The sequence below is a fragment of the Chelmon rostratus genome, chromosome 6 (genome assembly GCF_017976325.1).
Source record: "Chelmon rostratus isolate fCheRos1 chromosome 6, fCheRos1.pri, whole genome shotgun sequence".
NCBI classification, from domain to species: Eukaryota; Metazoa; Chordata; class Actinopteri; order Chaetodontiformes; family Chaetodontidae; genus Chelmon; species Chelmon rostratus.
The window spans coordinates 13,086,712-13,110,088 of record NC_055663.1 but is presented as its reverse complement, the minus strand read 5'-3'; the positions used below and the strand labels follow the sequence as shown (position 1 = coordinate 13,110,088).

The window sequence follows — 23,377 nt, the reverse complement described above, 5'->3', positions numbered from 1 at the left end:
ATGAAGACAAAGGCCACGTGCCATGCGTGTCTTTTCTGCATTCCTTGCATTTTCATATTTGTGAACCCATGTTTTGATTTCAGTAGTGCACATACTGTGGTATTACAAGTGTACCTCTATATATAGTGGGCAGTGGTAGTGCAGAGAGTCCCTGGCTCTGCATCTGCCTCTGCTGCTCCAGGCGTCTCTTGGCTTCCAGGACTGGGTTCTCAAATTGAGTCCTTCGATTGATGTGACTGAAAACATAAAGCATCGTTACAAAGAATGGAAAAGGGGTAATTCGAAGCCTCAAGCTAAAAATAGCAATACCACACAATACAGTCCTGTATTGTCCAAAGTTAAAAGTATTTTCAATAAAATGTGCTTAAGAACCAAGAGTAAAAGTGTTCACAAACTTGCAATGACCTGAAATAAAGTTCTGCATGTTTCTGCTGGATGTATAAGAAATGCAGGTGTTCATTAACATGATAGCCATAAAGCTGAGGCAAAGCAGGGACAGTTCTCAATCTGAAAAAACTCATTTAAAGAATTATTGTTGTAGAGGGTCAAGATGTTAGGTATAGCGACTTTATATACTGTTGACTAGTTTAAAATGTAGAAACACATCTTATTCTATGATTTTTCATCTGCCTTGCATGTAAAATGTTATTCCCAAAGAAACTACAACCAAATGCTGTACAGGAAAGTTTTAAAAGAATTAAAATTACAGTAAGCTGGGTTGGACAAGAACAAAATTTAATGTGCTTCCAAATTAAAATATCCCTAGATACCAATATAGCATGCTTGTCATGCAACACTGAATAATTTTGAACAGGGTTTATCTCCAGATAGCCCATACAGACAAGTATTTCACTGTAAAAGTTCAGAGAAATGAGCAGTAAGACATAAAAAAGAAATGAGTATCTAGTCATTTATAATTCATAATGAGGCGTTGTAAACCATAAAAATGCATTTCCTGTTTTACTACAAAGCAGCCGAGTTAACCAAGTCAACAGGGAGACTTACTCTACATAGTAGCTGCCGTAGATGGGATCATCTATCTTCTCCCAGCCATAGGGCAGCTCTGAAAGAAGGAGAAAAAAGACGAGGGAAATGAAGTGAGTTTATGCTGAGAGCAGGAGAAGGAATGTAGACACTAAATTGAACCACTGAGGGGAGACAACATGAATCTCAGGGCTCACAGCTAGACGCTCCCAAAGTGCTCCTTTAATAGACAGACAACACTTCGATCTGCAGCGGTGGCTTCTTCATAGACACACGAATCACAGCACAGACATCAATACAAAGCAGGGCGGGAAGAAAAGAACATTTAAATTGTCTGACACATCGCATCACGCCTTGTCTATCTTTCATTCTCTACCTCATGTCGTCGTCACAAATCTTTCGAGGCCAAATACCTTCACTATACTACTTCATGTTTGTCTCCTGTTTTTTTTCACCCACCCACTCGTTTTTGCCTTGGATGGCTTCCATGGCTGTTGCATTAATTGTCTCCTGCTCTCCCTCCTCTGGTTCCCTGTTCCCTGCTCACTTCATCCATATCTTTGCTGATTTAGCTCTCCTCTTTCTATCGTAAAAGAACTGGGTCAAGGCGCTGCTAAAATTCCTGTACTATATGACCCATTCTCCTATTTCACTTCTCATAACTTTCCACAGACACACAAAACATACAGCGCACTATAATGAGCTCCCTCTGCCGGTGTGTACAAAATTCAGGATTTGTTTTGGTTTTCAGCCTTAACATTCAGCCTTCACTGAGGGGTACAGAACGGAACAAGGGGACTGACCTCACACTACAAGGCTCAGCTAGCATACAAAAATACAAACACACGGTAACAGTCCATCAGCCCAAGCTCTTCCCCTCCCACTCAAACGTATACTAGAAATACAGCACTTGTGATTAGCATTCAACAGCAAGCATTCTTGAAAGGTTGATCTCCCTCCTTCATATTAATTCATCCTCATGTCTTGTATTAAACAGTCTAATTGATGAAATTCATGACTGTGTCCGTAGGTGGGCATTATCCAGAGGGAAATAAAGCAAGTCTAACGAAAGTAGAAAAATACAAGTGGCATACAGATTGAAAAAGATGACAAATACACCAATTAGACTAACAATGGGGGACTTTGACCCCAAGCTTATTACTAAAACACAAATACATTTTACATTTATGCATATCTATCTGACCTGCTGTGCACTGTGGGCTAAAAGACTCTAAGTTATGCGAACATTTAATTAGAATTTCATTGATTTGAGGTGTATCTCAGGAGCAACTTTACCTATAACTACTAGCAAATTCCAGTTATTTCCAGGAAACTTTCCAGGAAATTATTAGGACCCGACAAAAAACAGGCATTACCAACATGGTTATTTTTCTCCAAGCGAAGTACTGAAATGCATTACCTCTACCATCCTATTGTCTTAGCAAAAGTGCAGAAAACAATACCCAGGAAAAAACACTACCCAACCAAGTCTTTTGAGATTCAGACACACGCATTATGCATTCCTTAGCCTCTAACCACAGCCTTAACCATCACAACTAAATGCCTAACTCAAACCCTTACCTCAACCCTAACCTAAACCTAATTCAAACCAAACCCTTAAAAACCAAGTCTAATCCTTCTAACTGCCCTTTTTGTCCAAAAGTGACAACTGGCCAAAATGTTCTCACTTTCCAAAAACGTTCTCACTCCCAAGGTCTAAAACTGAGATTGGTTCTCACAAAGATAGCTGTACGAGTGCACACACACACATACATACAAATCCCCAGCTCTATTATTTTTACAATTATTTGGTCTGCGTGACACTGATACTGTGGCATCATCCCCTCACGCTGTAATGTAATTATGAACAGATTTGTGATCTTGATATCAATAATCCGTGTGTGAATGTGTGTGTGTGTGTCTGAGTGTGTGTCCTGGCTGCTGAGCATGCTGACTGTGCAGCCCAAGGTGAAAGGGGTGCACAGCGCAATTATCTTTGCTCTGCTTTACTGTTTGCTCAAACCGCCTGCACCGCACTGCCGTTACCTCGGACGACCCTTCTCATCCTCGAGGCAGGAAAGTCAGATAGATTCACACTTCAAACCACCTTAAATTCCATCCCACCCAGTCCATGAGCCACCTTAAATGTCGGCCTAACTCATCCACTAGTCGCTTGCCCTCCCCCTAAAGTGAAAGGGAGACAGTTTCCATGGAAACCACCAGTGGAAGTCTTTTTTTCTCGCCTGAGCTGAGAGCTCTGTCTTGTCTCTATTTCCTGACGCTGAAATACAGAGAGAGAGACAGAGTTTTTGTGTGTGTGTTTTTATGCATTCATATGAGTCTATATTTGCAGTGTGTGTGTTAGATGGCTGAACTGTGTTTGCATGTCTGAATGAGTCAAACCAGCCACACTAAATCAAACACCTCATCATGTGTCTGTGTATAGTATGAGCAACGAGGAGCTTGCTTGTGTGTTCTTGGGCTTGTTTATGTGTACTGTGCCGGTGTCTCTCTTGACATGAAGTCTAATTGTGATTCCTCTGCATTAGATGACTCATCTCCCCTCTCACACAAAGTCTCCCTGACCAACAGGCAGCCAAGATTCACTGAACTCGTCTGACTCACAAGGGTAAAAAAAATTAAATCACGAACTTAAGAAAAAACTACTCCCATTTTGATAAATAAAACTAGAACATATATTTATATCGGGCTGTAGCTAATTTAATTCCATTACGTCAATTCTTTTTTCAAGTAACTGGTTAATCATTTTGTCTATATCTATCTTTATCTATCCCAAAGCCCCAGCTAACATTTTTAAATTGCTTGAACAGGCCAAACCCAGAATATATTTAATTTACTACAACAACTAGGAAAACCTGCAAATATTCACATGAAAAACTGGAACACATTAATGTTTGGTATCTGAGGTTAAAGACTAGCACGGCTAAATATGACATAAACTATGAATTGATAATGAAAATAGTTTCTGATTAGTTTTCTGCAGACTAACTAATCAATTAATTGATTAATCATTGCAGCTCTAATTATCTGACTATCGGGACAGAAACAAAGAGAGAGGTACCACAGGAACCTGAGAGTAAATGAGTGCAAAAAATAGAGACTGAGAAATGGTCCTCGTCCAGACATGACTGAGTGTAATAACAGTGATGTAACTCAGGGTAACATTTTAGCACAAGTCCATTACTGTCTGACAGTGGATGCATGTGCTTCAGCTCTCCTCATATGCAACCGACTCCCCATCTACATTTGTCTCTGTCTAGCTCTTTTCAAGAAGAAATACTAGCAGGGCATCCCACTGCTTATCATCATCACTTCTACTAAGCCCATCAATTCTAATATTTCTTTTCTTTTCACCATCTCCATCTCGTCTCATTTCCTAATTCTCTATATTTCTCTTTCCGTTGGTAACAGATGGGGTTTCTACACTGTGACATCAGCCTCAGTGAGAATTCCTGCCTACCTAAATGAGCATGAGCAGCTTATTTTCGTCAACAGCACCAAGATTACCTTGAAACTGGTGCTGGGATTGAGTGTGCATCAAAGCCAGAACTGAAACCAACACTTGCCATGATTTGAAGCTTGTCCCGCTCTGTTCTTGCTTCTTCTGAGCGAGAGAGCAGATATGGGCTTCTGTTACGTCACAAAAGACTTGCCTGACAAAAAGACTGCAAGCGAACCAGAGCGTGGTGACAAGCCTTTGAACTCTGGGAGTCAGCCTCAGCATATAGATACCACGCAATGCACACAAAAGTTGCACATTTGCGCAAACACATCAACAAAAACAAGCTTCTCCTGAAATTCACCCAAAACGCAGCATGGGAGCATGGGAGAAAGGGAATAGTGAATGAGGATATGAAATGCTAAAGGAAAATGGAGCAAAAAGACCACACATGCATGAGATGGAAGCAACGGAAAGGGAATAAGAAGAGGAAGATGCAAAAAGAGCACTGATGAAAGTATGTCTGAATGTCTATGTGCTTCCTGCCTGAGGCTGAGAGACTCTGGGAAATCCTTCAGGCAGATGGGCAGTTAAAAACAGCCCCACCTCTTCCTGCTGTTCCCTCCCCACATTTATTGTTTGTTCATTCTCCTTGCAGAATCTGACATCCTTGCTTCCATGCATATTTCATCATTCCAAACTACACATCCATTAATGTGGGTAAATAGGAATATTGCCTTTAAATCATCACTTGGTGCTTAGAAAAAAGCGTAAAGATCAGAAAACAGGCAGTACAGCACATAAGAAAATGGTACAGGACACTGGAGTGATCATTAAAAGAAAACAATAACAGAGTGAGTAATGTAATGAGCAGCATGCTGGGTTATATCATTCTGTTGTCCATGTGGCTGCTGAGCTGTTTATACTGAAAAAGAACATTTCCTGGGAATTAAAGCTGTTTCTGGAAGGCATCAATTCAAAGGTGCTGTGAGAGGATGTGATGTGTCATCCAGGACCTTCACAAACATTCTGCTAACAGCCTTTGATTCAAAATCCTCTGCCAGTGGTGATCGCTTACACATTAACTTCCTTTAACCGCTGCTTCCCCAAAGATAGAAGTGTGCAGACCAAAAGAGAAAAAGCTCGCAAATGGAAAAAAGAAAGAAAGAAATAAAGAAAGAAGACAGAGGAGGAGACGGACGGCAGTAAATTATTTTTGCCCCTCGCACAAACGTGGCTCATGTAGCTTCTTTCTCTTCAGGCATAGATCTGCATTGCAAGGCCAAATGCAAAAAAGACGGTCTGTGATCACATATTAAGCATTTTAATACGGCCAATCACACAATTCTGTTTTTCTCAGCTTTTAATGAAAACCATTTATACCACAAGAACCTTGTGGTATAAATGTCCGTCACAGGTTGTCCTTTGTCATTTTTGATCGGTCATGAGGTGATACGGTCATGATTTTAACTCTCTCTTTGCCTGATGTCTATGAGCGCTCTACTATTGTTTTAAAAAACTATAGAGAAATACAGAAGTGATAACAGACAGAAGCAGAAACAACAGCGAGTTGTTGCATTAATTAAAACATAAAATAAGTCATCACAAAGCGCTGCAGTTGACAGTAATTTGGCATCTGAGCATCACTGGCTTTGGTGAAAAAAAAACCTGATCCTTACTCTGCCAAGACGAAGTACATCGGCTGTGTTTGTGAAAAGGGTTTGTGAATTGACAACAGTAGTGTGTGTGTGTGTGTGTGTGTGTGTGTGTGTGTGTGTGTGTAGAGAGAGAGAGAGAGAGTTTGTGTTGAGCAGTGTTATTAGAATTCCTGTCACAGTTTGGCCTTTTACTGGGCAGAGGAAGAGAGGGAGAGAGAGACAGGAGGAAAACTGAAGAGGGGGAGATTGAAAGGGGGGAGAGAGAGGGAGATGTGAGGTGAAGGAGTGCAGAGGGGAGAGCGGAGGAGGGAAAAAATTGAAGAGATGGAGAACAGAGGGGAGGTAGAGAAAGTATTGATTCAGATCTTGCTCTGGTGAATCACATCATACCTAATTCGCTGACCAAAGGCTGTGACAGCAGCAGGGATGTAAGATCACCTCATGGTGGTATCCCCACTGTATCTGATCCAACAGAGCCACCACAGGAACTCGATTTCACTTACATGACTGGCATCAGCACGGGACTGGACATTATGGTACACAACTCTGCTCCTTCTGAATCAAACTGCTTTAAAACAAACCTTAAAACACATGGCTGGTGAAACTCAATACTGTATTTCCTTATCAAGAAATCACAATAAAAAGGCCAAAATGAACAATTAATTGATCCTACTAGAAGGCAGTTTGTGTGTTTTAAACTTGGCATAACTACTCCTCTGTACCATAGACTGCTTGCTGTCCAAGAACTATTAAAATTTCTTAAATGAGTCCCTCAGTCCCCCACACAGTCTTGCTATAAATACTCAATGGAGCAACTGGGACCCTATTAGAGGACCACAAGACAAATCTGAGGGGCCATGAGATGATGAACAGAAAAGTATAAAAACTATTTCTGCTACATAAAATATCTTATTTTTTAGAACACTGTTTCCCTAATATTTGAAGTTGTTGTTTTTTACCTCTTCAGGCTTCTACAATTGTTCAAGTTAAATTATCTGAGAGAGTAAAATCACTCTGTGGCCAGGCAAAGTCAGACAACACAAATTGACACTGCTTCTTTTCAAGGGGCCACAAACAAACTAATCAAACTGCCCAGCTGAGTTGGGAAATTAATTAGCCTTGGAAGAAAAAAAAAAAAGACAGAAGCTACATATTTGCGACTCATTTTTAAAGATTTGTGTTTTCAGCAGGACAAACAGGCTTCCAGCTTAACTCAACCGACAGCGTAGGAAAGTCTGAAAGTTGTGAAACACAGACTAACACACTGTTGATTTGGGGTTTGGGGAGTTATGAGCTTTGGAGCATACAGTTATACTTAGAGCTTTTTAATAAGGTAAAACAACGTTTTCAGATAAAGTTTGTCTTCAGGGAGTAAGAAGACGCAGTGTCAGTGCAGATGTTTAGATTGTATGCACACAGCTAATAGCTGTCTCTCATAGGATGGACAGGCTTTGGACCTTGCTTGCATTCAGCTAAGGTTTTGTTTTGTTCATGTTTATATTGTCTTATTAGTGTCTTATTTTAATTCTAATTCATTACTACTTCATATGTGTGGCTATGAAGCATAAAAATTGGATAAAACGACTGCATTTCGCTCTGCACATTTTGCAAGATGATTCTATGCTAATGATCACTTCAACAACAAATCTCAAAAGGTAAATCTATTTGTCAAGTTTGTTCTTTCTGGATTTCAAAACCCTCCTTTATATGTGCGTACCCCTCCTAAAACCTGCCGAGAACGCCTTAACAAGTTGAGTATTTTTGTGCTCTTTTTGTTGAGGAGGGAAACAGTAAGTCAGGAACAGACAACACAGGTACACAAACAGCTGGAAATGCAGAGACATCGCACTCCCACAAACACACTGAAAGATGAGCTCGACTCAGAGCACAAACCAAAGTTTACAAAAACAACAGAGCAAACAGCTAAAAAGGTCGTTCAGACTCACCGTCTTCCCTGCATTCTTCTGGTGGCTTCGCTTTCTTCGCGAGCCGAGGATCCAGCCATGATGTAGTTTTGGTGTTGTGACTGGAGAAGAAGAAAGAGACGTGTAGATGAAGGCAATAAGGAGAGGAAAGGGGCAAACAGAGGTCAGAGAGAGACTGACAGATAAGATAAGAGACGAGTGCAAAGTAACACTAATGACCTGTATGCAAGAGTGTGTGTGCAGGGGCAAAGAGAAACAAGGGGATTTCTAAGGTAAACTAAGTGGCCATTAATTCACTAATTAGCCCTCAGCCACTAATTAGTGAGGGTGAGAAGAGAGGGCAAAAGTTTGCATGGGTGTGCATGTGTGTGTGTGTGTATCCTGTGTGTGTCTGATTAGCAGCATTAAGTTACATCAATTATTCAACATAAAGGCCAGTGCAATAAAGTTTACACATCCAGCCATACATAAACAATGTTTTTTAAAGTAGGTGCACTTTGTGAGGTGCATTACATTGGATTTGCTTTAAGTACTGTACTGTAAGTATTTTTTATTGTTCTCAATGGGGATGTCAAGATCTGTAGATGTTGAGAAACAGGCTGCTTTTTGAGAGCAAAATTCTTTCTTTGTATTTTAAAGATCTCAAAATATATTTATCTAAGATCTTTTTCTCTTACTCAATGAAGTAGACCTCCCCCTTCTCGGTATAGGCCATCTCCCAGTTGTCAGGCAGAGGACCCAGCTCCTCCTCATCTACGTCTGGAACTTTGGCGGGGGATTCACAGGGAGATTTTGGGGCCTCCTCTCCTTCAGTGGGTTGCTCAGCAGAGGCTGGGGTCTGGATGGACGCTTCAACCACAACCTCCCCAGAGGCATCTGTGCTCTTGTCCTCATGTTCACTGGACTCTGTGGAGTGTGCGCGCGCACACACACACACACACACACACACACACACACACACACACACACTATTTTCACATACGCTCTGTGCACACATGTAGACCTGGATGCACACTGCACACGCCATGCATGATGAGTCAGAGCCAAGCCACTGCAGAGCTATGAACCCCCAGGAGAGAGATAGAGAGAGAGATGGGCTTTGAGGACAATAAGCATGAGGAGAAAACAACATGGGGATGTCAGAAATGGAGAAACAGGGAAAGACAGAGACTTTAGGGGTCAGAGACTGAGTCAGAAATACAAGGAAAGGTTTTTAGAGAGGGGAGAAAAGCTGGTGGCATAAAAGTCAGCGCATGGGGAGCATGTGATGTGAACTATCCTAGTCCTGTTGGGACTTTACATTTTTAAAACAGTTTATAGAAAAATGACAAGCAAAAAGACAAGAAAAGTCAGACAAAGGTCAAATCTAAATATTTGCATGTGTCACTACAATTCTTATAGAAAAAAAATAAGACAGAAGAAAATCAGTTCTGTCACAGTCCTAATTGCAGCTTACAGTTCACCTTTATCCCCACATACAACAAACAGTCCCCAAATCTCACTGAACTGTTCACCAGAGCCAGCTCCATCGTTCATAGTTTTATACTTTTTGATGTAGGAAGTCGTTTTGTCCAGAGACGGTTTAATATTCAGCTAGAAAGCAAATTTCATCTTTCTTGTGACTGTCCAAAACTTGCTCACTCTCGATGCCAGTCTCTCATGTGGTATCAGCATTAAGTTACAGAGACTTACAGCTTTGTTACTATAGCACACATAACAGTGTGAGAATAAATTAGAGACATTATGACATGTCAAGACAATACAGGCTACAAAGAGAGATGGGACAAGGAAGAAGAGAGGGCAGAAGGGACAAGACCACAGGGACACAGAAAAAAGTGAGAGGTTAGAAGGAAGAGGATGGTAGAGGAGAGGAAGACAGAGGGGAGAGTTTGGGTATTAATAGAAACAAGGACAAAGGCCAGTGGCAGGAGAGCAAGACAGCAGAAGAGACAGAGAAATGAGAGGACAGAGAGACGGGAGCTAAAGCCAACATGAGACTCTGGACAATGATAATCACGGAGACATTATGGTGCCCTTGTGCATTCGGTTATGTAAGGTTATTGAGAACCTGTCCAGTTCACACCCATGCAAGCAGAGTCTGTTAATGTCTATAATGACTGGACAGGGTACAGTTTCTTCTCAGCTTTTATAGCAGTCTGCATGGGCTGGACTGTATAAAAGGAAGACAGCAGACAGGAAGCTGGGTTAAAGGAAAAAAAGAGACTTGTGATTTATACATCAGACACCATAAAAAGGAAAGGTAACATTTGCCATGACAACTGACTCTTTTCTCTGGTTTTTACTCAATCATGCCAGTGAGACAGCAATACATAACCCAGGGGACAGTGTAGACCTTCAAACCAGATTTTCTCTAAATATGATGTTATGAAATTTCATCATGGTCACGGCACTTGTGAAACAGACCGTGTATGAATCTAATTTCTGTCACAAGTAGATGGAAAATGGGGTAATAGAAACACCAAAACAGGAAATTGATGTTGTTCTCTCTCATCCTATAGTACCAGGTGTGATGGCCACCCCATTGCCGTTGACAACCGGGCTCTCCTCTTCCTCCTCCTCAGGTGGCTCCAGGCTGGCACGCTGCTCCATGTTGCTGACTGATTGGTTCCTCTTCCTCTTGCCCTGGGCGCTGGGCCGGGCTCCAGGCAGCAGGGCCTCACTTACATTCAGAGGAGGTGCTGCGGGGGACGGCTCCGCTGGAGGTTTCGGTGTGCCGTAGAAGTTATCTGAGGGCAGAGAGGCACAGGGGCATTTGTGCTATAGGCTACATGTATGAGTGAGGAGGGATCTGAGGTGATGTAAAACACCGTCAAGCAAGCATAGCAGAGGTTTAACTCTCATGGGAACAGATGATTGACTTAGCTATAAGGCTCTGTGGATAATAGTGTAAATCTTCAGACAGACCTGCCTGCCTTAAAACATGAACTGACACAGCAGGATCCAGCATCCAGACTTTAATGACTTGCAATTTATATTTGAAAATATACGGACACCAGTGCTGTAATTCCTAAAATAAATAATATAATATTGCGAGGGAGTACAAACCCCCACACAGAAGTCAGTGTCATTTCTGTGCTTCCATTTCATCACTTATGAATTATTTTTCCCAGCCCATCATACACCCTATATGACTGCCAGCCAAACCTAAAAAGGATCACCAGGCATTTTACAGCTAATTTATCATCTAGTCTTTATTGGTGTCTGGCCCCAGTCCGTCAAAGATTGTGGAAAGACAATTTCCTCTAAAATATAACAGGCAGGATACAAACTGCAAACCTGTGACATCCACAATATAACAGTGACTCTAGTGTACCCTCATCTCCCTGCCATACATTGGCAGCAATCTTTTATGTCTGCAGTATATAACCTAAATCAAGACTTTCTAATCAGCCTCAATTCAGATTTCACTTTTTTTATGCATGTTGGACCATCTTACATTTATGTTTAGAGTGGACCCAACAAGACATATTAACATGTAAATAACATAAATATTGCTAAAACACTGACAGCCTATGATCCTATGTTCGTAAACGTTGTTAGTCTGTGTAGCTTTAATAGAAAATCAATGAAGACAGGTTGAACCTAAAAACTATGAGTGTTTCATTACCTTTTGTTGGATTACAAGTAGAAAATTTAGTCACACAGGTTTCTTTAGATTCGATCAAGGTCTGGTTTAGGTTTTGTTTTAATGGATGTATCTTGCAAGATAGTCTCACTTTCAATGTTACTTTTTTTGGTGGAGTACAACTTCTGCACTGCTGCCATGTTAAATTAGCTGACTCACTAGTTAACTGGCTCTAAAAGGCCAAACCAGCCGTCTGTTCACCATAATTAAGCTGACTCTTCTTAAACTTTGGACTCTGGACAGATGTGGAACAGTAGATTTGGAGGGAGATTTTTACAGTTTTAGTGGTAGGAATGAGATATTAGTTTGGGTTTCAATAATCGTCAATTGCATCCCTTTTAGCAGGCGGCGTCCATAATGAGGTGGGGGGGAGATTTTAGCCTCTCCTAAAGCACAAAAGAGAATAATAATAAATTAGTAAATAATGATTTGATGATATTTCCAAATATAAAATGCAGCACCCTAAATATGTTTCCAATGGGCAGGCAATGTCCCTTTTTAAAATAAATGAGTATTTTGTAAGTCAACAAAGCCCTGTCACTGTACTTTCTCTGCTTAATGATGCACATAAACTTATTTTAGAACATAATGATAGTGTGCAGTCAGGCTAAAACTACAGTGTCTCAGGACAATGTATGTCTCCATTATTATTTGTGTGTTGTCTATAGCTTCATTTTAGTTAGTATTTAAAGGTTGCATTCAGTAATTTGTTTACTGTATAGCTAAACTTACATATAGCTTAAGAGTATTTTTACTTGTAAATATCTTGAGGATGCCGGCTGTATTAGGCTATATTACCTGTATGGATTACATTAGCAGGTAAAAATGGGTAGAACTGCATGATCAAAATGGTTACAAAAACTGTACAGAGCCACCTGATCTGGAGAACATAACACCAGCTGCATCATTCCACCCATGTTGGTGCAAGCAGCTCTGTTTGGAGGCGCAAGTATAAGAATAAAAGCAAAACACAAAAATAGCATTGGGCGTCTGACATTCCACACCCACTGTAATGGTACTGCTGGTTGAAAAAAAAAATCAGAGGATGGCTGATATTAAGTACAGAAGAGTGAAGAGAAAAGTACAACACATGAGGGTCCAGAGGGTTTCTTACTGGAGAATGAAACATTCTCAAAATCTCAAAAATATACTTTTCTCTTTGACATAGATGCTTCTTTGATTAAAAAAGAAGAAAAACACACACACACACACAAGCATGCAAGCATGCATGCATGCATGCACAGAGGAGAGGAGTCAAGGTTTCACTACGGAGAAACAGATATAGGACAGGGGCAACAGGAGAAGACTAGCAGCTGAGCAAAGAAGAAAGGCAGTAATAAAGGACAAAAGGAGGATCAGCAGTAAAGAGTCCACAGACATCAGTTTATTTTCATCCCAGCAGGAGGTGGACAGATATTAGGAAAGGCTCTATCACAGCCACGGCTTTCCCACTAAGTACATTTATCCTGCTGCCCATCAAACAGAACATCACATACTCTAAATAATGTACATATACATACATATACACACACACACACACACACACATATATGTTTATATATAAAAACATATATGTGTATATATAATAGAAATGTGCACACACAGGCATATGTAGACACAAGTATGAAACTGCATAGGCAGCAAGCGCCCACCTGTGAAAGCTTAAGAACAACCTGAAGAGATGCTTTGCAGAACATAAAGCATACTGAGATAAGTTTAGGCCAGAGTTCCTCCTTATGCACCACACAGGTTTTAGAAACCCAATATTCCCCTGATCCTGAATGCTCCTGGTTTTGCCTGAAGGAATTTTGGCTTTATGCACAGTTGTGACTCATCTCATATCATCACATATGCAAGCTCTTATGTGCACCAAGCCTTGCATGACACTTGCACTACAATTACCTTGAAGAGTTTCGTGATGATACTCCGTGTCTTATATCAGCCTCCTTCACTGCCTTCTAAATCCCCTCCCCCCATTTTTGCTGTCTTGTCTCCTGTCTCTCGCATTCCTTCTTTACACTCTTATTTTAATGTGCATTAGAAAATGAGCTGCAGCACCTCCAGTGCAGCCACCCAGAAAGAAACAGCTTTTCTCCAGTGGGCATAAGTAAGCTCTGTGTTAAGGGAAACATACACTGTAAACATGCAAAGACACACAATTATGAAGGGAACATGTAAAAAGGAAAAACACACACATGCACATTCACCCACATATTTTGTGTGAGTGTGTTTTGCCGCACATGCTCACAAAAACTGCTACTGGGCAAATGAACCAGCAAATCCCCCATCTGTAGATGTATCCCTGACAGTGTAGCAAAGCAGATGCACAGACTTGACATGACTTGGAAATGGCACTCATCCAGCAATCTCTCTCTCACTCACACACATATACACACATACAAACACCCACACACACACTGAAGTAGTCAACCAGCCGTTCAAAGCCCACCAGCTGTAATACATGACTCTGTGCAGAGACTCATTTTGTTTACATATGTTATGTGTAAGAGCGTCATCTGACACACCTGATCTATCAAGTAAGGATATCTGCACAGTAGCACAAGACAGATTAAACTTAAAAATAGTAAAATAGGTCTACTGAAACATATGCTCCCATTTTTGCTCCCCAAGCACCTGTACTTGTCTTGCAGATAGCCACCAAAGCGCTCCCAACACTCACCTTCATAGGTTCCACTCTCTAGCAGGGCTCCACTTTGCTCCAGTTCCATAAAACGCTCCACACTCACGAAGTTGTAGTCCACCCCTGGCACCTCCCCCTCCTTAGGCTGCCTGGTGGTACCTGCAGAGAGGCAGAGAGTGAAAAAGACAGAGAGAGTGGAAGAGAAAGAGAGAGAGGTCATCAGAGTCAAATAGAGCACTTGAGAAGAAAAGGCAGGAAGGCAGAGAAAGAGCCCAGAAAAGGGTCTGGACAGAAAAAGACGGCAGATTTGAGGCTACAAAGTGTATTAGAGGAAGTGGGAGGGGAAAGGAAATGGAACAGAAGAGGCTGAGTGAGGAGTCATTGCTTGTTATAGCCAAATCCATTCACACAATTGTGTGTGAGTGACAGTGAGAGACAGAGAGAGACAGCTAGAAAGAAGCAGGGAAAGCGTTCTCTAACAGCAAATCGCCATCATTCAGTCCCTACAAGCTAATCCGGTGCTGTTTTAGTAATGAGTGAATCAATACGCCACTTTTACCAAGCATAACTCAAACCTCCTTACACAGCACACAATACTGTGCCGATTGGATTATTGTGGAAACAGCAGGAATGCAGAGGCACCACAATACCATGCAGCAATTAGAGCTTTCCTACATCAACGCTCTAGAGATCTCCATCAGTGCTGCAGTCGAGGCTCGGCTGTGTGATGGCAGCTATGGGAGTTTTGAGTTTAATGAGGTGCTGTGTTTGTGTCTCTGCCAAGTGGACTTTCAGCTTAGTCTCAGTGAAGTCCGCTGGTGTTGTTTCCTGCTCTCCATTGATCATGCCTGGAAACAGTCATTGGCCGTGTGTGGAGAGGGAGCCCACTCTCAGAGCATTTCCCAGGACTCATGCAGTAAAAGCTAAGTTCGATTGATCTGGCCGTGGCTTTAACCGGATCTGATGTTCTGGTCGTGCTGCTACCAGAATGTCAGATCTGGCTGAAGTGTCAGATTTGTGCTCCAACCGTTCAAGAGCACAGGTCTGAAAAGGCGATCAGCAGTTGTGACAAGGCTGTGGACAGCCAACAGAAACCAACCAACCAAAGAAACAAACAAAAAACATACTACACATGCTCAGGTATGAATGGTGGGTTACTACACTTAGCAGTACCATAATTGAAGTGTGAGGCGAGGAATATTGAAACAGCAGGTGGTGGATGTGTTGTACACACGCACAAACGCACACACGCACAGTGAGTCGGGGTTAGTCATCTCATGGAGTGCAGGGTCCTCCAACTCTCCCAGTGTGTGATATCTTAATCATTAGATCTCTATTGATCATCCGTCACCACTTTGCTGCTGTAGTGCATCCACTGAACATTCTGTACTGTATTTACTTCATCACCAGGAGCAGAGCTGGCGGCTCAGCCACACCTAATGAGTAAGGCCCAACACTGTTCATACTGCATCATACATCATGCATTTATTGAACTTGTCTTTTTAAGAGAGGATTTCATTTAACGTTATAAACATAACAACAGAAAAAAAAATGATATTATAAATGTAAAAGATAGCAACATAGGCTTTACTGTGTCTTTTTAGTCAGCTCTGTCTGTAGTTTTCTCTAACTCATTCAGTACTGAGCATGACTGGCGACCAGCGACCCACTGTCAGCAATGAGCACGATATGCACACACAGTCATCACTGTAGAGAGCCAATGTGTGCACTGCAAGCTGTCACTTGCTTGGGCTCTCTTTTGACTTATTTGTATGTGGTTTTGGGACTGCCACAGTGCGTAACGACCGGCCCTGCCTGCTCTTCCAACACAAGTTCACTGTGCATGAATGTGTATGTACGTACACTTGCTGTGCGCACCCATGTGTCATATCTTGTAACAGCTTAATTGGCTTTACCTTTTTTTGTCAACCAAATGCTGTCTTTCCATCATCTTGGCTTGAGCTGGACTAAATATGTCACTGCCTGGCTGACAGTGAGTTTGGGCTTTCAGGGAAGGGCAAAAGTGCATCGCTGCAAAGGAAAGTGGTGCACTCGATTTATAACACAAGACAAAACAAGAGCATCATTGTGAAACAGAATGTGGCACAATAACTGTTTTGCCAAAATCATAATTGAGAATAAAATCTAATTAATTGCCCTGCCCTGCTATATAGGGGAATTCGTGTGTACAAATGAATTCTGTCTGTCAATGTCTGTCAGTGTGTCACTACATGTATGCACACAATTGTGTGTTTGTCTTTGTGACACTAAATGGTGGGAAAATGCCAACTGCGCCAACAGTAATCCCATCTCCAAGATGATCACAGCTCAGCAGGACACCGTAAATCTGCAACACCACACCGCAGGTATAAGTGATAGAGTGCGTGTGTGTTTGTATGTGTGTGTGTCTGTGTGCATGTGTGTCTCTGAATGTGTGCCACCATCCATGTTGTTTGATGTATACCAACTCTGATCAACACATGATATATTGTTATATATAATATATTGTGAATGGCAGCATAAAGGGCTATACACTGCATGGCATGACCAGACAGCAGTGTAAAGCAATTGACAGGTGTCACCAAGACATGTGTGATGTCCCATGGGATAACAGGAGGCTATCAAATTAATATATTAATATCTGCTACTGTTGATGTTGTTTGAGTACATGAAGGTAAAGAGAAGAGTTAGTCCTGCAGATGGTCTTACCTGTATTGTAGAGGGTTAGGGTAAGGGAGTATATGAGGATATGAATGTACATCAGTGGTACTAATATTTGGCAGCCTTAGATATGTTTACAAGCTATAGCCACCACCATCACCAAAAACAAAACAAAAATAAGCTAGACAGCTGGTGAAGTATTCATCTCAGCTATAACAGGTACCATATCTGTTCTTTAGAGCTGAAATGATGACTTGATCAATTAGTTGACTAGCAACTATTCACTGATGAGTAGATTCTGTCATTTATCAAGCAAAAATGGTGAAGTAGAGAAAAAAAATGTGCAAAAATTTCTCAGGTTTGAGCTTCTCAGTTGCAAGAATTTGTTGCTTCCTTTGCAATATTTCATTGTAAACTGAATACTTTCATACACTCTAGTACACAGTCTAAACAAAAAAAATACATTTTACACTAACTAATTGTAGTATCGCAGGGCTGTTATTGTATTGTACTGCATTACATATTACAGGTGATTGTGTAACTCTGTCCACCCCCTGCAAATATGTATGTTTTTCAATTATTGGCAGCCCAATATGACATCCCTTGACAAACAATACTACCACTGGGAAGTATGAAATGTTTTGGGCTTTTTTTTTACCAGTTTTGGAAGTATTTGTTTAAGGCCATGGTATTTTTCAGGCTTTAGTTTTTGTGTTATTGGACTGCATTATTTCATAAGGAAAAATAAATACTTTCCCTACCCCCTCTGACTCAGCCTATACAAAAAAATTAAATTATAAGCTTTAAAAAGAGGTCAAAGGGTTTGTATATTTAGGGGCTATTTTATCAGTCTGCATTATATCATCAGGTGTTTCTGATCCTTTTGTTCTACAATACTCAAAGAAATGGCTATCCTTTTATATCCCCTACAACAAATACAAAAGTGAAGATGCTTCATAGACCAGCACAATGGGGCCCACTCCCTGAACTATACTGCATGTTAAACAAAAAAAATAATCATGAACAGGAGCATCTATCGAATGTGCAGCCCTGCTCTGAATACATCAGCAGCTCAGCAAACCAGGCGGGGCTGGTCGCCTTCCGCTGGGTACGGCTATTGATCTATAAGATCAGAATGAAATTATTCTGCTGCCCACACCAGAGTAGGCAGAGCCTGCTGGAATACTGATGACCTGCCAATGGTCTTCTCCCACAGCTTCCCTCACTGGACACACCAACAGAGCAGAGAAAGCAAGGGAGAGAGAGCATCTTGTTGGATCTGAGCTGGGAATATTGATCGACTATCTGGCCTTGAGATAGGCAGATAGTCTGACTACTCCTGTTTTCCTCCCTCCTTCCTTTTCACACATATCTTCTTAGAGCAGCTTAGCGCATTACCTGTTTTTCCTGCCTCACTCTACGCTCTTGATCCTTTCCCCTTAGCAACACCCACTAAATAACTGTGAAGTAGACCTTTTTATTAAGACAAACACTGTCCCCCGCAAAATCCATGTTCTGTTTCTGCTGCCTCCATTGCTACCTGTCTCTCTATTCATCTATCATCAACCTTACCAACTTCCTTTTCTTACCCTCGAAGGCTCACAGGTAGAGGCCAAAAATTACAAAAATACAATCCATAATTTATGGAGCCTTTGTGGATGAGGCTGCAATGTCTTCAGTTAAGTTCAGTAGATATTCTCTTCAAATGTTTTTGCACATAGCCACACAAACTCCTAAGCAGAGCTTTAATAAATGAGTTGAACAAAGCAGGACAAGCTGCACAGGTACTCAAATTAAAAAATGGCAGCAGACTGTACTGAGAGGAGGCAGCGACGCTTCCCCTGAGCCAAAAGCACTGCTGCTATTGACTATTGATTGGATGTCGTGCTCTCGCTAATAAAGGATAAAGTCGGCTGTGAGCCAAAAATGGTCTTTGCATTGCAATCAGCCAGTGTAGCCAAACCTCTAAGAGGTGACGCTGCGAGTAGGAGTATGAGCGCCATAGAGATTTATGGCTTAAATGACTTAAATCCATAATAGCACAGAAAAGCTTCGAAGCTGCCACTTTAGGGGTGAAGACATTCTCTGCCTCAAACCATGACGAGCGCTACAGAATATTTTCACGTTGGTGGGAGTGCGTGTGAGAGAGAAAAAAAGAAAGAGATTACGTAGAAACATAACAAGAAAATTCCATTTGGAGGAAAAGCTAAAATAGCTGATATACTGAAATAACTCAGCTGGGTGTCAGACGATAAGAGGACAAAGACCTTTGCTAAATAATAGAGTGGCAGAATAGTGGCAAGCAGAGAACAAACTGAAAGAGACAGTGAGAGGGGAAAAAAGCATGATTGCTTAACCTCAGTGTGCATCCATAGCAGTCTGCGAGTGAGTTCGAGAACATGCACGTGTATTCATATGCATGTTTGTATAATTAGACAGGAAGTCACCAAGTGGGAGAAGCAGAGCGGGGGAAATTCTGAGCTAAAAATAGACTATCGATGGACTGATTATCATAATAAAGGGTGGGGGAAGGTGGTCAAATGATACAGTCTCAACATGATTTTGTGTGGGAACAAGAAAGCGAGGATGAGGGGAACCACATGTATCTTTCATATTAATAGTTATTACTTTAAAATGTAGGCGCAGAGCTATAGGTATCATTATGTCCTCCACAGTTTTGAGATTCATCATTGAAAAGAATGAGTCCTACTTTATTTGTAACCATAATACACAACAATTGTACATTAATTGGACTGAGCAACAAACCCATCTGAGAAAAACTAGATACACATGGTCCCACCTGAGATTCCACCTCTGTGTCTCAATGTGCACATATACGGATTGTGTTAGTCTCACAAACCCCTCTTGGTTTCAGCGTATCATCCATCAGAGCCACCAAGCTGCTTTGAGAGTTAGAGGGAATTTGTTACAGAGAAAGAGGCAATGCCAAATCTAACAGTAACTAAAAATATTCTCTGTAAGGTGAACAGGCATGACACTCTTTCACAATAATCCCCAGGTGGGCTGGATAAGGAGGATTCAAACATGCAGGTACACATTTGATAGTACACTTTTCCTCTGGGCTTAATGTATGTCGAACCTAACCTAAAATGCTGCATGTGGTGGAAAGAGACGTTTATTTTCTGAATGCATGTATTTTCATCTGAATTGAGACATGTTGCAATTTGTTAAACGTGTCAGATGCTTTGCTAGGACCATCACTGCTAATGTTGTGCAGCTGAGTGTCAACCTTTCCTAAATTCCAGGAAAGATCCCATTGGTTCTAATTATTTCCCATATTTCACACTGAGATCTATGAAAAGTACATAAAATGATACACAGGACATTACATTTTTTCTATTCAATCTCATTTTGAAGCTACCCAAGAGGGAATACATGGGTAACACTAGGTTTCAAGACACAATCCCGCAACCATACAAATACAAAATACAGAGATGGAATACACTGTCCTCAAACCCCTGAACTTGTTTACCCAGAATCCCTTTCACAGAGAGCAAGCAGAGCACCATGGCAGCAAGAGAGCAAAGAGGAATGAGAGGACTGTCTGTGTTTGTTTCTCGCACTACACACACTGCTGCTTTCTTATTCATTTACTGTCTCAGTCTTACTTCTATCTATCCATCCATCCATCCATCTATCTATCTAATCTTTTTAAATTGCCCTGCTTCATTATCCTCTATCTTTCACTTTCCTCTCGTTTCCAATTTACCTCAGTGCTCTTCTATCCATTTGTTCCTCTGTTGGTGCTCTCTGTCCCCATTACTCTCTCTCTGTCTTTTTTAATCCGCTCCCTCTTCCCCTCGTTATCCTCCTCACTTCTTTTGTCTCTCCTTCAAGCTCCGTCTCGCACTTTGGTCTCGCGTCTCATTCACTCTCACTGTTCACCCCACCTCCTCCTTTTCCTTCTTCCCGGTTGGCAGATGTAAGCGTGACAGCAGGTCTATAGGAGAGGTATGATCGAGCGCACACACAGACACCCTTATTTACACTACAAAGCCCAGGCTACAGATACAGCGACGCAACATGGCAACACTCTGACAGGAGCGTCTGCTACCACGACAACACGTCAGTGCCTGGCAACACAGTCTTGCCATGGTAACAAGCTGCAACATCTACATTAGCTGTAGGAAAATAATACTTATGTCAGACATGACACTCCGCCGTTTCGCATACATAGCCGTTTTACTGGTTACAGTCTCAGAGGTCCGAAACTGGAGCCATTTTGCTGCTCTGCAGAGCTGCAGGTCTATGCGCCTCACTTCCTTGCACTCCATCAATCAATTACCATCACAGTTTGGCCACTGAGAGCCACACCTGGCTTTCTCAAAGTTATTCAAGTAGTGTTTAAGCAGATGGGGGCTGCAGGCTGGGAGGACTCAGGGACTTGGATGTTGCCTCTCCGGTGTAAATCACTCCCAGGGCAGGAGGACCTTTTGCCCCCAACAGATTCAGTGTAGCCATAGTCAGCAGTGACAAAGTGTGTGGGATGGATGTGACATTGGGATGCTCACTCAGTTACAGAGTCAAAGGCACACTGTTGTAATATACACTGTCTTTCAGTGTACTCTGAGACAGATTTTAAAGAGTTTTAACAGCTGATAAAGCTGTGATGAAGTCTTACTGCAGACAGCATCTGGTCATCTAGTTTAGATAAAGCCAGTTCTTTAAAGAATGTATAACCTCTGAGTGTAGAAAGTAGAAAACTCCATTAATCATTCATATTACTTTTAATTTCTACTTATTTGTTAAAGAAATAGTTTGGGGAAATGCATGTATCAGCTTTCTTGCCAAGAGTGGCACATCGATACCTGTAGTCCGTACAGTAAATATAATAGGACATCCACCATTTGGTTATCTTAGCTTAGCATAAACACTGGAAACTGGGGGCAGCTAGTTTGGCTAACTGGCCAACTAACTGACATGTAACTTGTTTGTTTAATTCATACAACAACCAAAGTGAAAAAAAGGACATGTTGATGTTACAGGGGGTTATGTGCAAGATTATTCCTTGGCTGGGACCAGTTGCCAGGCAACCAGTGGAGGCTCCAGGAAGTGACTGGTCTCGGCCAAGAAACAGCACAGCACATAGCCCCCCCGTAAAATGGCAAACTGATGTCTTTAAATTTTGCTTTTTTGTACAGATTAAACAAACTACTTAATTTGTAATTTTTAGGGGTGCTTTTAGGCATATTTTGTTACCTGTGGATAGACAGAGCCAGGCTGGCTGTTTTCCCCCAGTTTGCAGTTTTTATGCTAAGCTTAGTTAACATGCCCCTGATCCACATTTACAATACAGACATAAGAGCTGTATCAATATCCTTTTCTAACTCATAAGAAAGCGAAGGAGGGTATTTCCCAAAATGTCAAAACAATTCCTTTCACTGCAAGGTACAATGAATGTTGTGGCATTATGAGTGCTAGTGGACATTTTTTCCACATGTAATGATTATAAAATAAAATAAGAGTAAAAAAAAGTTACTTCTGGTTAGAAACAGCCACATCATGTCTGGATTTTCTGTCTGTCAGGTCCACTAGTACCTGTAAAGACAACTGTGTTGGATAGTGGATCAGCGTCTGGCGGAGCTGCTGCCTGGGTGACATTGAGAAATTGCTTCTGTACTGAGGTGTGTCCTGTGGTGATGAAAATCAGCCCTGATAGGCTGAAAAGCACCTTTATTAGTCTGCAGAGCTGGCTGACGCAGGACGACAGTGGGGGTCACGATGATACACACACACAGAGCTGGTGTGTAGTGCTTGGTATGCAGTGTGTGCAGCTGTGTGTGTGTGTGTGTGTGTGTGTGTGTGTGTGTGTGTGTGTGTGTGCGCGTGTGTGGAGAGGTAAAAAGATTGACCAGAGTAAACAATTGAACTCTCTAAGGTGTCAGCGCTTACTGACCATCACAGGACAAGCTGCTCACTGAGCACCTGGCTCATCACTGCACATTACTCTGATCTTAGAAGTAGCACAGACAGAGACATGGGGTGAGGAGGAGGAGGATGAGAGGTAAAACTAGAGTCAGGAACACAAATATAAAAGACTTTAGAGGAACCTCATTTTGTGATTAGCTGCTGAGTGAGAAGATCATACCGAGGAGAGGAAAAAGAGATGAGATGACACCTGTCCGGAGCTCAACATGGAAAGCACTTTGCAAACATAACCAGTTCATTAATCATGTTCAATATTTGCTATTTTCCTTTCAGAAAATTCATATCATTCCCTTGCAGTTTCTTTCATCTGTGAAACAACATTAATCCAGTGTGCCAATCAAACTGCAGGGAGCACAGAACCACATCAAAGCATGTCAGCCAGCCCTTTAACAAGAGCAAGCCAGCAGGCAAATCACCCCTTTAAGGAGAGAGTCCCTGGGGGATAATGTATTT

At 41.6% G+C, this 23,377-nt stretch overlaps 1 protein-coding gene across 1 annotated transcript in view; it reads right to left on the bottom strand.

The window, feature by feature from the left end:
• Positions 1–23,377, bottom strand: part of LOC121607448 (membrane-associated guanylate kinase, WW and PDZ domain-containing protein 2-like) — a 73,752-nt gene that overhangs the window by 23,241 nt on the left and 27,134 nt on the right. Inside the window, exons 3-8 of the mRNA XM_041938245.1 lie at positions 14,354–14,473; positions 10,550–10,774; positions 8,705–8,933; positions 8,049–8,128; positions 1,006–1,063; positions 115–236 (exon numbers count right to left, since the gene is read on the bottom strand). Of these exons, the coding sequence (XP_041794179.1) occupies positions 115–236; positions 1,006–1,063; positions 8,049–8,128; positions 8,705–8,933; positions 10,550–10,774; positions 14,354–14,473 (834 nt within the window). The remainder of the gene's footprint in view (positions 1–114; positions 237–1,005; positions 1,064–8,048; positions 8,129–8,704; positions 8,934–10,549; positions 10,775–14,353; positions 14,474–23,377) is intronic.